General features: G+C 39.9%; 1 protein-coding gene across 1 annotated transcript in view; it reads left to right on the forward strand.

Annotated features, from left to right (window-relative positions):
• The window catches only part of LOC130914363 (pleckstrin homology-like domain family B member 3), a 46,725-nt gene that overhangs the window by 3,051 nt on the left and 24,835 nt on the right, over nt 1–18,839 (forward strand). Inside the window, exons 2-3 of the mRNA XM_057833471.1 lie at nt 17,902–18,044; nt 18,213–18,323. Coding sequence (XP_057689454.1) covers nt 17,904–18,044; nt 18,213–18,323 — 252 coding nt within the window. The 5' untranslated portion in view covers nt 17,902–17,903. The remainder of the gene's footprint in view (nt 1–17,901; nt 18,045–18,212; nt 18,324–18,839) is intronic.

The raw sequence follows: 18,839 nt of genomic DNA on the forward strand, positions 1-18,839 counted from the left end.
GGGGAAAAAAATCCCACATAAAGAAATGATTATTTGACATCAAATAATGTGCGTCACTATTATTAGCACCCCTGGTGTTAATTCTTTGTACAACCCCCTTTTGCCAACAAAACAAGGTCTGGGGACTGAGATGGCCATGGGAGGAGCTTGATTTTGTGTCTGGTGAACCATTTCTCTGTAGATCTGGCCATATGTTTAGGGTCATTGTCTTGCTGAAAGACCCAGTGACGACCCATCTTCAGCTTTCGGGCAGAGGGCAACAGATTTTGATTTAAAATATCCTGGTATTTCAAAGCATTCATGATGCCATGCACCCTAACCAGGTTCCCAGGGCCTTTGGAAGCGAAACAGCCCTACAGCATCACTGACCCACCCCCTTACTTCACAGTTGGTATGAGGTGCTTTTCAGCATGCGCATCTTTCGTGGCACGCCAGACCCACTTAGAGTGTTTGTTTCCAAAAAGCTCAATCTTGGTCTCATCTGACCAAAGCACATGGTCCCATGCTTGGGACCGTGCCTGGGACCGTGTACTTTATGTGTGCTATATGCCGCAGCTGTCCTCACTGTATTATGTAATATTTACACCAAAAGATATTAACCGGTAACAATTTATTTGACAGCAGCATCGTACGACTGTCATTAGACCAAATGAACCACACTGAAGCTTTGAACCAATTAGCTTCATTGCTTCAAGAAGCTTCATTTGGCCATCACTGCTTCCTTTGTGGGGACAGTCAAGTCAACCTCTGCTGCCACCTGCTGTCAACGCTGTTGTTGCCCAACATGCCTCCTGGCATGCATTACAGCGCTACAGATATAAATAACAATGGACATTCATGTTCTGTGCTAATTCTTTATTCAGTTACTGTTCCAGTTGTTTTATTAATTGCTAGTTATGGTATTTGGTAACACTTTTTTTGACTGTGGCGCCACAAGACTGTCATTAGACCATCATAATTATGATGTGACACTGTCATGAGCATAAATGAATTCTTATAAAAGATGTCATTTAGTGTTATCCGTCAAATGATCTCACTTTTGAATGGATGTAAAAGATCCGAGCTGGACATAAATGGAGTTAGTGACATAATTTGCGGGATGAAACTTCATAACATTTGTCTTAAGCATTCAGTAATGCCCATGATTGTGTCATGTCATAATTATGACAGACTTATGACAGTCTTATGACAGTCTTATGACGCTGCTGTCAAATAAAGGGTTACCTATTAAACCACATAAATCAACATATAAGCCGCACTGCACGAGAAGTCGCAGGATTCAAAATGAAGGAAAAAAGTAGCGGCTTATAGTCCAAAAATTACGGTACTTACATTTCGCCTAAAGCAATACAAATGCAAGCAGTTTTGACATTTTTGACACTGAAACAATTCAACATTTACAAAAAGGCTGTTCTAAACATGTCGATGTTGATTGATATTTTGCGTTTCGATTTAATTGCTTAACCTATCGATGTATCGCTCGAAATAAATGTATCGTTACACTTCTCCTCTTAATACAGTATCTAAGTAAGATAATTAAAAGCATCTTGACTAATCCTTTAAATGCCATTTTGTTGAGCACATCTACTGCCGCTCACTTAAGACATTGGAGATTTTAGCATAAGTTAGCATTTAGCACCCGCACTCTGGTCTGCTTGAAGCCACAAGCTGTAATTGTGGCCTGCGCATATTATATTTAACTTGTCACCCGGGTCCGCTCGTTGTCGATAGCCGAGAAGCTATTTCCAGACTCCAGCAGAGTTGGCGTTCTGTTATTTGGATTGCGAGAGCCGCATTGTGGTCCGTTTGATGGCAGCAAGAATAAAGCATTAAGAAAAAATAAAAATAGAAGAGAAGTGGAAACGTAAACATAGTGATTAAAATCGTTGACAGAGTTGGTAAATATTAAAGTAAATATATATTAATCGTTCTACGATATTCTACGATACAAGTAATAAACAAAAAAACGGGCTATTTTCATCCTTCTGCTGTGAATTGTAATGAGTTTATCACTAGTAGACGTCCAATCCATTTGAACTGGAAGGGTGGCAGCGAATGCCACTTCAAAATGGATTGGACATCTATGGCCGTCAGTGGCAGCCAATGCCTGCCAATGAGTTCATTCTGGGGCATTTCACGGCATTTCCTGTTGATAATTGGTCATATGCGGGGGCGCGCTCCATTATTTGAGAAGTACTCCACTAGCCAAAGCCAGCGTACAACACCTTGAGAATCAGTGACTCAAAAAGATGAATGAGAAAAATTTAAGATGAATTAGTTCGATAAAAAAAAAAAAAACCATAAAAAACACATTTCAATTACCGTAATTTTCTGACTATAAGCCGCTACTTTTTTAAAATTCATTTTGAATCCTGCGGCTTATAGTCCAGTGCGGCTATTTGTTGATTTATTTGCGTTAATAGGTAACACTTTATTTGACAGCGGCATCAAAAGACCATCATTGCTATGACATGACACTATCATATTACTGAATTCAATCCAATTCAATTTTATTTGTATAGCCCTGGATCACAACAACGTTGTCTCAAAGGGCTTTGCAGAGGCAATATGAGACACAATCAGAAACAGCAAATGAAGCAACAAAGATGAATAAATAAATTCAAGTCCTGGGTTTCCCCCATCCTTAGACCCTCCATATTGGCAAGGAAAAACTCCAGAGTCTTCGGGAGAAAAATGAGAAACCTTGGGGAGTACCACAGTCAAGAGAGATCCACTCCCAGGACGGATAGACAGGAAGCCCCAGGACCGCTAATGGGAATTAGCAGGTGAAGTTACAGTCCGTAAAGATGCAGTGGAGTAGAGGAACAACAAGCGGTCCATCTAGCCAGATGAGACGGGGGTAGCAAAGAGGACGTCCATCCAGGTAGCAAAGAGGACGTCCATCCAGCGTAGGGTCCGGAAAGTCAGGAGGCTGCAGCTGAAAAATAGCCCCTCCCCAGAGGGGAGGGGGGAAAGGGGACACCGGGTGACTAGTAATGAAGAGACTAGACAACTAGATATTAACATTGGAAAATAGAAATAAAGTAAGATAAGTGGTAGGTGTAGTGAGAAAAAACGAGATAGAACTCAGTGGCTGTACTTCCCCCAGCTTTATAGCTTCTAGTGCAGCTTAAACTAAACTTTGAGTCTACTCCGACTTCAACTAGCCTGACCATAAGCTTTGTTGAATAGGAACGTTTTTAATCTAATCTTAAATGTGCAGACTGTCTCGGCTTCTTTAATATTAGCTGGAAGCTGATTCCATAAAACGGGCTTGGTGGCTAAAGGCTCTAGCTCCGACAGTACTTTTAGAAACCCTGGGAACTACCAGTAGACCTGCATTCTGAGAGCGGAGTGTTCTGTTTGGGCGGTATGGAACCAGAGCATCGGTGAGATAAGATGGCCCCAACCCATTAATGATCTTAAATGTAAGAAGGAGGATTTTAAATTTAATTCTAAACTTGACTGGAAGCCAGTGAAGGGCCTGGAGCACAGGGGTGATGTGCTCTCTTCTATTGGTTCCTCTTAAAAGTCTTGCTGCTGCATTTTGGACAAGCTGAAGACCTTTTAGAGAACTTTTAGGACAAGCTGCAAGTAGGGAGTTACAGTTATCCAATCTCGATGTAACGAACGCGTGAATTAATTTTTCTGCATCGCTTTTAGATAAAATATTTCTAATTTTGGCTATGTTGCACAGGTGAAATAAGGCCGTTCTGCAGGTTTGTTTAATGTGAGCTTTAAATGATACGTCAGGGTCGAATAAAACTCCTAGGTTTTTAACTGTTGTGCTGGAGGCTACACTCACATTGTCCAGAGTGACTATCTGGGCAGCTAAAGAGTCTCTCACACTTTTCGGGCCTATTATAAGGACTTCTGTCTTTTCAGGATTAAGTAGAAGATACTTAGTGCTCATACAGGTATTTATATCTCAGACGCAGGTGCTTAGTTTGTCCACTTGCCTGATCTGCTCAGGTTTAATTGATAAATACAGTTGTGTGTCGTCAGTGTAACAATGAAAGTTAATGATATGTTTTCTGATGATATTACCTAGAGGAAGCATACACAGCGTAAATAAGATGGGCCCGAGGACCGATCCTTGCGGCACACCATAACTAACTCTAGAGTACGGTGATGATTGCTGGTTTACATTGACAAACTGGTACCTATTAGATAAATATGATTTAAACCAGCAGAGGGCTGCTCCTCTAATGCCTATGTCACATTCCAATCTCTGCAATAAGATATTATGGTCGATTGTGTCAAAGGCTGCACTCAGGTCCAACAGAACCAGGATCGAGACTAATCCAACGTCGGCGGCTAGTAACAAGTCATTAGTTACTTTGACTAATGCAGTTTCAGTGCTATGATGAGCTTGAAAGCCAGACTGGAAATGTTCAAATAAACTATTGTCCTGTAGGTGCTGACAGAGCTGTTTAATTACCACTCTTTCAAGGACTTTGGAGAGAAATGGTAAATTAGAGATAGGTCTATAATTGGCCATAATATCAGTATCAAGAGTAGGTTTTTTCAAAAGCGGTTTAATAACTGCATATTTAAAGGACTGCGGCAGGTGGCCAGTAACTAATGAGTTATGAATGCTTATGACAGATGTCATTAAGTGTCATCCGGCAAATTATGTCACCAACTCCACTTATGTTCAGCTCGGATCTTTTACATCCATTCAAAAGTGAGATAACTTGCTGGACAACACTAAATGACATCTGTTATAAGCATTCATTATTGCTCATGACAGTGTCATGTCATAATTATGATTGTCTAATGACAGTCTTATGGCGCCACTGTCAAGTAACGTGTTACCAAATACCATAACTAGCAAATAATGAAACAACTGGAACAGTAACTGAAGAAATATTTAGCACAGAACATGAATTTTGATTGTTATTTACATCGGTAGTGCTGCAATACATGCTAGGAGGCATGTTGGACAACAACAGTGTTGACAGCAAGTGGCAGCAGAGGTTGACTGTCTCCCCCAAGGGAGCAGTGATGGCCAAATAAAGCTTTTTGAAGCAATAAAGCTTCCCAGCCAATTAGTTCAAAGCTTCATGGTGTTTCATTTGGTCTTATGACAGTTGTATGATGCCGTTGTCAAATAAAGTGTTTCCGGTTAATATCTTTTGGTGTGAATATCCCATAATACAGTGAGGACGGCTGCGTCTTAATAGTCAAGTGCGGCTTATCTATCAACAAATGTCATTTTCGTGTCAAATTTGGTGGGTGTCGGCTTATAGTCAGGTGCGCCTCATAGTGCGAAAATTACGGTAACTAATTTTGAGGGAACAATATAGACCAAATGACGAAACTCTGAATCAAAATGGAACTGGGCCAAACATTTTTGCACATTGCCACCATAAAAATTTTTTGCTCTTAACTCAAGACTGTGCATAAGTCAAGCAACCACTGTACAGTACTTGAATACCTTTCAGGCCCTTTTGTTTGTCTGTACTGAAACAGCAAACAAAAGCTGAGCAGGATGTAAATGGAGCAGCCTGTGAATGCGGTAACACTCTTGGTTTTGTAAAAGAGGCTTTAAAAACAACCAGCTTGAGCCTTTTAAGTAACCTTAGACTGGCATCGGCGCAGGAGTGGTTGAGTAAGGCACTTGTAAACAAAAGACCGGGTTCGATTCCTCCCGATAGCAAGTGTCTAACAACCTGAGAATGCTCCATGTGAATTTTCCACTGCAGTTTAAAAGCGCATATGTGTGTAATCAGTCCTATGTTATTGTTTTAGTATGGGTTTAAGTGACCAGAGAGCGAGGTCACCGCAAAAGCCAGGCTTCTGTGGATTGTTCCACATTGTGCTTCGCTCACTCTCGTCTTTTTTTTTAACACGGCGGCCCTCCTGCTTTGAATGCGTAGTGACAAGCTTTAATCAGCATTCACGCCCACACGCACGCCACAGTCGCTGCTCTTTTGTCCCGTTTGCTGCCAGTGGGACACCGGCTTTGTTTACTTTCTGCTTTCCGCTACACCGTGCCTGAAAAACCAAAAATAGCAGTAAGTGTAATTATCACAGTTTAACGTGTAAGTAAAGAGCGTCTTGCCAAGCACATTTGATCGCAAGAAAAATACTTCATATAATGAAGCACAGAAGTATTTGTTTTTCAGGAGTGTAGATTTTAAAGGAGTACACTGCTTTGATTTTAGATTTGTTCTGTTTTACTGGATGAAAAGTAAAGTTTATCACTTTCAATTAAGAATACAGTAATCCCTCGTTTTTCACGGTTAATGGGGACCAAAAAGCCCCCACAAAAAGTGAAAAACCATGAAGTAGGATTTGACCTAGGGCTGGGCGATATGGCCTCGAGTACGTATCACGATAAATTGAGCAGATTTACCTCGATAACGATAAATGACGATAAATTCGCCCAAGTGGACTGTCATATAATTTGAAAAGTTGAATCAATGCGTGGAATACAAATTAACCGTTTCTCGTTAAATTTATTTACCAGCTTTCAATTTAACAATTGCACATGCAGTCTAAACATTAAGTATTAAAAATAATCTTGTAAACAATAAGAATTCTAGTGTGAACATTTATAACAGCTTGTCTGACTTGAAAAATGTACAACATTATAAAAATCAATATGACGACTGTGCAAACATGTCATTCAAACACAAATGACTTGCAGCTTTAACAGTGCACTTCAGACAACTTATTGGTAATGGCTGCTGTGACATAATTATTCAACACAAGTGTTTACGTCAAGGTTTTTTTTTTTTTTCCAGAACATTTTTTTATACATGCACCCCCCACACAGACATAACCAGATTAAAGCTGTATTGCTCTGACAGAAAACTAGCTGTGGCCATTAAACTGTCATATTATATTTAGGCTTCACTGTTGGATTATACTTTATGCTTAGTGCTTTACCATCATGAAAGCTTTCAGAGAAATCCCACAGAGATACCAAATAACGCGACATAATGATTGCTACATGAAGTCCGTGCCCAGTCCACTCATTAATTTCAGCCTTTTCGACAAAGTTAGAGCCGCTATCCGACTCCATCACGTTCATTTGTACCGTTAGCTGCTAGCGTTAGCCTGTGGCTTGACTACCAGAAGAAAGCACTGAAAGCATCCTCTCCTGAAATCGTGAGAACCAGGGAGGACAGCGGGTGAAAGCCCGTCTGGAACCCGCCAAAAGTTTACTTAATGTTGGGTGAAAGTTTGGCGAAGCTAACTTAAGCCCGACTCCATCCCGTTTACTTGTAGCAATAGCCGCTAGCGTTAGCCTACCGGGCTTCTGTTTGTTTGGCTTCCTGAAAACCACTTGACTCCATACGTAAGCACACTATCTGCTTTCTTAAAGGGGAATGAACATACAGTGCTGCTCAAAAGTTTGTGAACCCCCTCAACATTTTGGAATTTTCTATTATTTCAACCTGATTTCCTAATCAATCAATTCAGTAGTTTTTTTTTTGTTTTTTTAACAGTTGTGTTGTCGAGACTAAATTAAAAAGAGTTTTCATCAACTGATGTAGGTGCAAAATTGAACTGTTTGGTCACAACCAAAACCGCCATGTCTGGCGAAAAGTCAACACTGCATACCACCAAAAGAACCTTCTCCCAACAGTGAAGCATGGAGGTGGGAATGTCAAGATCTGGGCTTGCTTTTCATCCTCAGGACCTGGACAACTCCACATAGTCCAGGGAATCATGAATTCTGAGGAATATTGTCAAATCCTAGAACATAACCTGACGCCATCTGTTTTGAAGTTAAAGCTTGGCAGAAGGTGGATCATGCAACATGATAATGATCCAAAGCATTCCAGCAATACAACCAAGGAATGGCTGAAAAAGAAGAAGATTCGTGTTCTGGACTGGCCCAGTCAAAGTCCTGACCTAAATCCCATTGAAATGCTGTGGCGGGACCTGAAGCGAGCAGTTCATGCCAGACGCCCATCAAACCTCTCTCAACTGACTGCGTTCTGCAAGGAAGAATGGGCAAAAATCCCCCAAAGTAGATGTGAGAGGCTGATTAGTCACTACAGAAACCGTTTGGTTGAGGTAATCTCTGCAAAAGGAGGCGCAATATCCTATTAACTGAAGGGGTTCACATACTTTTGCACACATGATATCTGAGTTTTTCTTAAATCAACCACTTTTGTTAAATAAAGAATGACAATATAACTATTTCTTTTGTTTCAGTCCATTATTTGGAATGTCAGTATTGTGGATTTGGGTATAACTTAACATTTAATAAGGTTATTTTAGTGTTTTTTACAAAAAATCTGACCATCGCTGTGGGGTTCACATACTTTCGAGCAGCACTGTAGCCGAACAACACAGAGTCAAAGCGGGATGAAAAGACATTTTCTTGTTTTATTAAATTACCAAATTTACCGACATGGTCAAAATTACGTCGGTCATCGTGAAGAATTTCGGTTACGGTAAATTTTTGGTTTTACCGTCCTGCTCTAATTTGACCCCTCCCCCCAAAAAATCTCAAATGACGTAAACTGTATTTACATTCGTCTACCATAAATTTTGGAATATAAGCCGCTACTTTTTTCCCTCATTTTAAATCCTATGGCATATAGTCTACTGCGGCTTATTTTTTTATTTATTTAGGTTAATGGTTAACACTTTCTTTGACAGCAGTGTCATAAGACTGCCATAAGACCACCATAATTGTGACATGACATTATCATGGACATTAATGACATTTTGAATTATGTCACTAACTCCATTCATGTCAATCTCGGATCTTTACATCTATTCAATATACAGTGTATCCCAAAAGTGAGTACAGCCCTGGCATTTCTGCAGATATTTAAGTATATCTTTTCATGGGACAGCATTGACAAAATGACACTTTGAAATAATGAAAAGTAGTCTGTGTGCAGCTTATATAATAGAGTTCATTTATTTTACCATCAAAATAATTCAAAATATAGCCATTAATATCCAAACCCTGGCAACAAAAGTGAGTACACCCCTTTGAAAAAACGCACATCCCTAAATATGAGTACTGCTTGTCATTTTCCCTCTAAAATGTCATGTGACTCGTTACAGGAGTGCTGTCAGTATTGCTGCAGAGATTGAAGAGGTGGGGGGTCAGCCTGTTAGTGCTCAGACCATACGCTGCACACTAGGTACATCAAATAGGTGTGCATGGCTGTCACCCCAGGAGGAAGCCTCTTCTGAAGACGGTACACAAGAAAGCCCGCAAACAGTTTTCTGAAAACATGTCAACAAAACACATGGATTACTGGAACCATGTCCTATGGTCTGATGAGACGGGCGGGCTTTCTTCAGTCTTCAGAAGAGGCTTCCTCCTGGGGTGACAGTCATGCACACCAATTTGAATGTAGAGTGCGGCATATAGTCTGAGCACTAACAGGCTGAACCACCCCACCTCTTCAATCTCTGCAGCAATGCTGACAGCACTCCTGTTTAGTGATGTATGTTTTTTCAAAGGGGTGTACTCACTTTTGTTGCCAGGGATTTAGATATTAATGGCTATATTTTGAGGGGAAAACATATTAACTCTATTATATAAGCTGCACATAGACTACTTTTCATTGTGTCAGAGTGTCATTTTGTCAGTGTGGTCCCATGAAAAGATATACTTAAATATCTGCAGGAATGCAAGGGGTGTACTCACTTTTGTGATACACTGTAATATATGAGATAGAATTTGCCGGATGACACAAAATGACATCTGTCATAAGCATTCATTAATGCTAATGGCAGTGTCATGTCATAATTATGAAGGTCTAATGAAAGGCTTATGGTGCCAATGTCAAATAAAGTGTTACCAAAGACCATAACTACCAATTAATGAAACAACTGGAACAGTAACTAAAGAAATAATTGGAACAGATCATGAATTTTGATTGTTATTTACATCTGTAGTGCTGCAATGCATGTTAGGAGGCATGTTGGATGACAGCTGTGTCGGGCTGCAGCTATCGAATATTTTAGTAATCGAGTAATCGACTGAAAATTCTATCGATAGTATCGTAGTATAGTCTAGTATAGTATAGTAGTATCGATAGTAATCGGATAAAACATATATTATTAGGTGAAGAGCAATTATAAATATACATGAGAAAACAAGACATTTCATCTAATATTGAACCATTTTCAGTCAATCAATGTCTTTATTTTCGATGTACATTGTTGAAAACAGCCAACAATTGCATCTCAGATGTAACTAGAATAAAAAAAAAACTAATTCACTGCTTTCATTCAAAAAACGTTTAGATCTTATTAAAAAAAAAAAAAAAAAATGTCTTACCTAAAAATGCCATTACGCTTGACAACACACATCACTTAAAAGTTAGGTGTTTTTCCCATGTTTTTCAATTGAATTTCTATTTGTGTCAAGCTATTTTAAAGTTCTAGTTAAGTTTTAAGTTAATTTAAACTGTACGTACTGATAGGAATTTAAGTTTTTGCAGTGTTCAAAATAAATGTATGATACCTGCTGTATTGGAGCACATTAGGAACCAGTGCTACTTGGTGTTTTATCCAGCAATGAGTACTGAGCTAAAATTGACAGTTAGCATTATTAAGTTTTTATGTTACACCCTCATCACTCTACAGCGCTATGTTTTCACAGATTAAATAAAGCCTGTATGTAAGACACGTTAGCCACGCATCGACAGTGGTCATAATTAATAGAAACCTAGCCCTCCGCCGGGCTAACGTTACGTGAGCGAGTGACAGTAACTTTAAACTTATTTATTAGCGCTTAAATATATCTTACTGCTTTAAGATGGCGGCTGTTTACTATCGCCGCTGACTCTGTCATTTCGCATCTAGTTCAACATACATGTGCATCAAGCATCAAGCATCTCATCTAGCATCAACATACATCTCCATGAGACGCATCAGACGCTACCTGTTACCACCGTAGCATCACGCCGTCTAGTTTTTAGCAACATCGGCGTTGTTTTTAGCGGGTGTCGGCTGCAGTAAGTTTTTTTTTTTTTTTTTTAATTGCTTCTCTACACACATCAGCGCGTTAAAAGTAGTCCGGGCAAAACGTGATGCTCAGAGCTGTCAAAATGAAACGATTACTCGAGGTGAATAAAATTACTCGGATCAGTTTTTAAACTCGAGTTACTCGAGTTGCTCGAGTGTTCGTATCAGTTCTACAGCTGTGTTGACAGCAGGTGGCAGCAGAGGTTGACTGTTTCCCCTAAGGGAGCAGTGATTCCCAAATGAAGCTTCTTGAAGCAATGAAGCTTCGTGGCCAATTGGTTCACGGTGGTTCATTTGGTCTTATGACAGTCTTCTGATGCCGCTGTCAATTATATAGTGTTACTAGTTAATATATTTTGGTGTAAATATCACATAATGCATTGAGGACAGCTGTGGCCTTTAGTTTAGTGCTGATTATCGACAAAAGCTGTTTTCGTGTCAAATTTGGTGGGTGGCGCCTTATACTCTGAAAATTACGGTACACATTGTGTACTTACAAAATGAATTAGTTCTGGAAGGTCTGAGGAAGCAGTTGAAAAATACAACAAAATCTATCTTTCTGTCTATTTAAAATAAATTCTTGAACTAATCAAATCTGGATTTTGAATTGACAGTGTCTCCAAGGACTAAAACGACAAATAAACAAACATGACTGGCCGTTGGTGTGTCCTGGCGGATTGTCACTCATCTTGCGATAATGTGTGGCAGTCACATTCCTGTGCAGCTATCTGCTGCTCACACTCTTCTACATGCACAAGCTTCATTGACCTGTATGTTTGTAGCTCCATGTCACTGCTGATTGCTGATCTGCGGTTGATAATCAGTGTACAGACTCCCACACAGTCTTCTACTATCAGTGTGAGGTTCAAGTCCTGGTTGTATATCATGCACATACACATAGCTAAATTTGAACTGTGCATCCGTTCATTCCTTCCTTATCATGTTCTTCACAGGCACTGCCCTCCCCTGGAATCAAGTGTAATTATTTTAACAGGAAACCAGTAGATTTTTCGCTCTTTTGGTCTGACTCATCTTTCTGTTTTTCAGTCTTGCTGTGTTTTCGCAGAGTTAGCGCATTTCACATAAAGTACGGACTTTACTCCCAAAATTCCTTGACTGATGAGTCGGTATCTGACTGAACTTTAGTAGGTCAGCTGATGTTTGTTTGAGTGACTGGGCAAGGACTGTACAGATGAATCAGTGCTGAACTTTGTTTCACTGCCATTGACAGAGGTAGACGTCAATTCATTTGAACTAGGAGGGCTGGGAGCAAATGAACAAATGTATAGTAGTAGTAGTAGTAGTAGTCTATTGCTGTCAATGGCAACCTACACTGCTGGCCAAAAGTATTGGCACCCCTGCAATTCTGTCAGCGAATGCCCAATTTCTCCTAGAAAATGATTGTAATTACAAATGTTTTGGTAGTAATATCTTCATTTATTTTTGCTTGCAACGAAAAAACACAAAAGAGAATGGGGGGAAAAAAATCCGTCATTATCATTTTACACAAAACTCCAAAAATGAGCCGGACAAAAGTATTGGCACACTCAGCCTAATACTTGTTAGCACAACCTTTAGACAAAATAATTGCGAACAACCGCTTCCGGTATCCATCAATGAGTTTCTTACAATGCTCAGCTGGAATATTAGACCATTCTTCATTGGCCAACTGCTCCTCCAAACTTCCATTTTCAGATCTCTCCAAAGGTGTTCTATGGGATTCAGGTCTGGATTCATTGATGGCCACTATAGAAGTCGCCAGTGCTTTCTCTCAAGCCATTTTCTGGTGCTTTTTGAAGAGTGTTTTGGGTCATTGTCCTGCTGGAAGACCCGTGACCTCTGAGGGAGACCCAGCTTTCTCATACCGGGCCCTACAGTATGCTGCAAAATTTGTTGGTAGTCTTCAGACTTCATAATGGCATGCACACGGTCAAGCAGTCCAGTGCCAGACGTAGCAAAGCAACCCCAAAACATCAGGGAACCTCCGCCATGTTTGACTGTGGGGACTGTTTTCTTTTCTTTGAAGGCCTCGTTTTTTTTCCTGTAAACTCTATGTTGATGCCTTTTCTCAAAAAGCTCTACTTTTGTCTAATCTGACCAGAGAAACGTCTTCCAAAATGTTTTTGGCTTTCTCAGGTAAGTTTTGGCAAATTCCAGCCTGGCTTTTTTTATGTCTTTGGGTCAGAAATGGGGTCTTCCTGGGTATCTTACCATAGAGGCCCTTTTCATTCAAACGCCGACGGATAGTACGGGTTGAGACTGTTGTACCCTTGGACTGCAGGACAGCTTGAACTTCTTTGGATGTTAGTCAAGGTTCTTTATCCACCATTCATTCGCACAATTTTTCTTTGAAAAAGCTCATCAATTTTTCTTTTCTGTCCCCATCTAGGGAGGTTAGCCACAGTGGCATGGGCTTTGCACTTGTTGATGACACTACACACGGTAGACACAGGAACATTCAGGTCTTTGAAGATGTACTTGTAGCCTTGAGATTGCCCAAGCTTCCTCGCAATTTTGCTTCTTAAGTCCTCAGACAGTTCTTTGGTCTTCTTTCTTTTCTCAATGCTCGATGTGGTACACACAACGACACTGGACAAGGGTTGAGTTAACTTTAATCCATTTTAACTGGCCCCAAGTGTGATTTAGTTATTGCCACCACTTGTTATGTGCCACAGGTAAGTAACAGGTGCTGTTAATTACACAGATTAGAGAAGCATCACATGTGTTTTTCAAAGGGTGCCAATACTTTTGTCCGGCCCATTTTTGGAGTTATGTGTATCTAAAATAATTATGAATTTATTTTTTCCATTGTCTTTTGTGTTTTTTCATTGCAAGCAAAATAAATGAAGATAATACTACCAAAGCATTTGCAATTGCAATCATTTTCTGGGAGAAATTGAGCATTATCTGAACAAATTGCAGGGGTGCCAATACTTTTGGCCAGCTCTGTATGTCAAAATTGCACTAAATAACATAAATTTAAGTCGCTATTTCGGGCAAAAGCTTATAGGATATGATTAGTATTGCTATTGAACCTGAAAATATAGGTGATTTTCTCTGCATTTGGTGATTTTTGTGCATCTAGCGTAAAATCTGCGAATTTTATAGCCATTTTAAGTTTTGTTATAAAAAAGTAATTGATCGGGATTTTATTAGGGAACAACTTTGAATTTTTTGATGCCGCTGCGCATGGAGACTCATATATGCATAGGGGAGATGTTTTGGTTTTAGGTCACTAGCAGCTCTGGTTTTGAAAATATTTGAATTTTAAGTTTTCAAAAATAAAAATCCCCCTATGGATCGTCAGTCCGGCGACTTGTTTTCCATCAACTGATAGTGAAGTCTAGGTCAGTGCATAAAAATCCAACACAAAACTAATAATTATAACTGGAGAAATTACACCTGGTCTTTCCTATGTGGCTATACAGATCGTAGCCCCGCCCAAGGCTGTCAATAGAATGGACAAACATGCCTATCAATGGCATTAAAGAAATTAAATCCAATTAGAAATGAATGGGAAATTTGGAAGTCCATGGCCGCCAATGGCGGCACCCTTAATAAGCGTCAATGGAATTGGGGAAGTTTGGGGGACATGTCCTATTGATATCTGGTCATTATCTGTTGATTTTCGGGGAAAAAAAAAATTCCCATTGAAAATGAATAGGAAAAATTTGGACGTCCATGGACGTCAATGGCATCACCCTCCATAAGCGTCAATGCAATCGTGGACATCTGGGGGACACGTCCTATTGATATCTAGTCATTTTCTGTTGATTTGGGAAAAAAAAAAAATTCCCATTGAAAATGAATGGGAAAAAATTTGGATGTCCATGGACGTCAATGGTATCAACTTACATAAGCGTCAATGGAATCCAAGTACAATGGCATCAATAGAATGAACAAACATGAAGAAATGCCATTGGAAATGAATGGGAAGTTTGGACGTCCATGGATGTCAATGGTATCACCCTCCATAAGCGGCAACACTGCCTGCGCACACTCTTGACAATGAAAATACCACTTACATCTACTGTAGTGGATTTGCAATTTCACCTCATTCTAGTAAAGCAAAAGAAAAAAAAGAAAAACAACATGCCCTTAGGGTAACACCCCACTATTTGAGAAGGACTGCTTTAAAGTATGTCAACATGGTGGTAACTTAAGCGTTAGTAATGATTCTCGTGATTCTTTGGCTGGTTAATTTTGGAATTGCACAGCTGGGATTTCTGCCCAAACCGGTTTGGTTTTTGTGGGTGAAGACGGCGAAGAGCTAGAATAAAAATACACTGTTGATCTACTGGGATTCCTTTGGGAGCTTCTTGCGAGGGATAGGTGGCATACTGAGGGCATGCTGGGAAAATTATGGACAATAAGAGAAAAAGCACTTTCCCACCAGCTGTGCAAGTTTTATTTGGAAAGAAAAAACATAGCTGGTTATTTTAGGCCTTAAAGATATGTGGTATTCTCAGCACTTTGATGTGGTTGAATGTACATTAAATGTCATAGCACATTATGTGTGCACATAGATGCAACAGGTCTTTTCTTCATTTGAATATACAGTGCCTTGCAAAAGTATTCGGCCCCCTTGAACCTTGCAACCTTTCGCCACATTTCAGGCTTCAAACATAAAGATATATAAAATTTCAATTTTTTTGTCAAGAATCAACAACAAGTGGGACACAATCGTGAAGTGGAACAAAATTTATTGGATAATTTAAACTTTTTTAACAAATAAAAAACTGAAAAGTGGGGCGTGCAATATTATTCGGCCCCCTTGTGTTAATACTTTGTAGCGCCACCTTTTGCTCCAATTGCAGCTGCAAGTCGCTTGAGGTATGTTTCTATCAGTTTTGCACATCGAGAGACTGACATTCTTGCCCATTCTTCCTTGCAAAACAGCTCGAGCTCAGTGAGGTTGGATGGAGAGTGTTTGTGAACAGCAGTCTTCAGCTCTTTCCACAGATTCTCGATTGGATTCAGGTCTGGACTTTGACTTGGCCATTCTAACACCTGGATACTATTATTTTTTAACCATTCCATTGTAGATTTGGCTTTATGTTTTGGATCATTGTCCTGTTGGAAGATAAATCTCCGTCCCAGTCTCAGGTCTTGTGCAGATACCAACAGGTTTTCTTCCAGAATGTTCCTGTATTTGGCTGCATCCATCTTCCCGTCAATTGTAACCATCTTCCTTGTCCCTGCTGAAGAAAAGCAGGCCCAAACCATGATGCTGCCACCACCATGTTTGACAGTGGGGATGGTGTGTTCAGGGTGATGAGCTGTGTTGCTTTTACACCAAACATATCGTTTTGCATTGTGGCCAAAAAGTTCAATTTTGGTTTCATCTGACCAGAGCACCTTCTTCCACATGTTTGGTGTGTCTCCCAGGTGACTTGTGGCAAACTTTAAACGAGACTTTTTATGGATATCTTTGAGAAATGGCTTTCTTCTTGCCACTCTTCCATAAAGGCCAGATTTGTGCAGTGTACGACCGATTGTTGTCCTATGGACAGACTCTCCCACCTCAGCTGTAGATCTCTGCAGTTCATCCAGAGTGATCATGGGCCTCTTGGCTGCATCTCTGATCAGTTTTCTCCTTGTTTGAGAAGAAAGTTTGGAAGGACGGCCGGGTCTTTGTAGATTTGCAGTGGTCTGATGCTCCTTCCATTTCAATATGATGGCTTGCACAGTGCTCCTTGAGATGTTTAAAGCTTGGGAAATCTTTTTGTATCCAAATCCGGCTTTAAACTTCTCCACAACAGTATCTCGGACCTGCCTGGTGTGTTCCTAGGTTTTCATAATGCTCTCTGCACTTTAAACAGAACCCTGAGACTATCACAGAGCAGGTGCATTTATACGGAGACATGATTACACACAGGTGGATTCTGTTTATCATCATCGGTCATTTAGGACAACATTGGATCATTCAGAGATCCTCACTGAACTTCTGGAGTGAGTTTGCTGCACTGAAAGAAAAGGGGCCGAATAATATTGCACGCCCCACTTTTCAGTTTTTTATTTGTTAAAAAAGTTTAAATTATCCAATAAATGTTGTTCCACTTCACGATTGTGTCCCACTTGTTGTTGATTCTTGACAAAAAAATTAAATTTCCTATCTTTGTTTGAAGCCTGAAATGTGGCGAAAGGTTGCAAGATTCAAGGGGGCCGAATACTTTTGCAAGGCACTGTACAGTAGTTCAACTGCAGTGTTGTTTTTGGCAGTCCTTTTAATTTTTGTCTCGGTCTTTTAGATGAAAATACTGACAGTGGGGCAAATAAGTATTTAGTCAACCACTAATTGTGCAAGTTCTCCCTCTTGAAAATATTAGAGAGGCCTGTAATTGTCAACATAGGTAAACCTCAACCATGAGAGACAGAATTTGGAGAAAAAAAACAGAAAATCACATTGTTTGATTTTTAAAGAATTTGTTTGCAAATCATGGTGGAAAATCAGTATTTGGTCAATACCAAAAGTTCATCTCAATACTTTGTTATGTACCCACTGTTGGCAATAACCGTCTGGAACTTTTCTGTAGCCAAAGTAGTCCCATACTAGCGATTTCGTTTTCTTCGACGTGGGAAAAAGTTAAGGGGTTTCACCTCTTCCAGCCATCGTGTAGCACAGCTTACTCACTGACACTGAGCAACAACCGGTGGGGGAGGGTTGAGCCTTACAGCTGCAAGCGAGGGATTACTCCATGCATTTTTGGGATAAAAAAAAATAGCTAATACCATAGGGAGGGTATGACGGAAAATGTTTGCGGTTTTGAAACCTTGACGTTTTCATACTATGGTATATCTTGAAACCAGTAATCGGCACATGTCAGAAAAAGGCATTAAGAAAAAAAATACTTTGTGAAACAACACTGAGTATTGTTTTTAAGACACATTTTATATGCAATAAAATGTTTTATTTCATGTTTTCTGCTTGCATGTTGCTAGAAATGCCCCAAAGCCACATGGAGAGCCCTAGGAGTCAGTGGCACGAGGAACCGCAGTCACCGTGGCTGACCCACGTGGCCAGCAGTCCCGCCTCCTCGGGGGCGGAGTCGGATACGGAGAGCAGCAGCACAGAGAGCGAGAAGGTGAGCCAGTGACGACCACCGTCACAAGCCTTTACTCATTATGCCGCTCATAATAAAACCCATTTTGATTTTGATTTTTTTCCTCAAAGTTGTTTTTAACAACCTTAGTACTATGGACCTGCTCAGAACAGTGTAAATTACCATGTTAAGTTGTGTGTTTTCTTTCAGTCTTGTATCAAAAAGACAGAAGTGGGTTCCCCTAAAGTGGTCTCTTCACCCTCCAAGGTCCAGCAGAGAATTGTCGAGATTGACCAGCAGAAGGAAGAACTCAAGATTGAAGTAAGATTGGTATTTAATTAGTAATTCTATCGCTACACATAACATACGATCATCCTAAATATTCCTTTCTGGCAATTTTCTTATTTAATTCTTGTACCAAAGCATGTAAAGAATTCATCAAATTTTACTACAGCCAGCGTGGTGTATCAGTCACACTTTAACTGATTAGATGCCATTGACGGTAATAGACGTACAATCAAATTTGAACTGCAGATGTTACTGCAGATATCTGCAGGTATTTTGATTTATTACAATCATTTGCTTGCTCAGAGGATCTGAGAATATTGCCGTATTTTTCATTCCTCCCCCCCCCCAATTACAAGAGAGTTTTTAGTTTTTTCGTTTCTTTTAAATAAAATTTCTATTCTTTACAAACATCATCTGATCCGAAGAACTACAGCAAAGGATTTTAGGTTAAAAAAAAGGTTGACGGTCAAAAGTGTTAGCAATTAATTTGATAATTGATTACCGTAACTTTCCGAATATAAGGCGCACCCGTGTATAATGCGCACGCCA

Source organism: Corythoichthys intestinalis, chromosome 4 (genome assembly GCF_030265065.1).
Source record: "Corythoichthys intestinalis isolate RoL2023-P3 chromosome 4, ASM3026506v1, whole genome shotgun sequence".
Taxonomy (NCBI): domain Eukaryota; kingdom Metazoa; phylum Chordata; class Actinopteri; order Syngnathiformes; family Syngnathidae; genus Corythoichthys; species Corythoichthys intestinalis.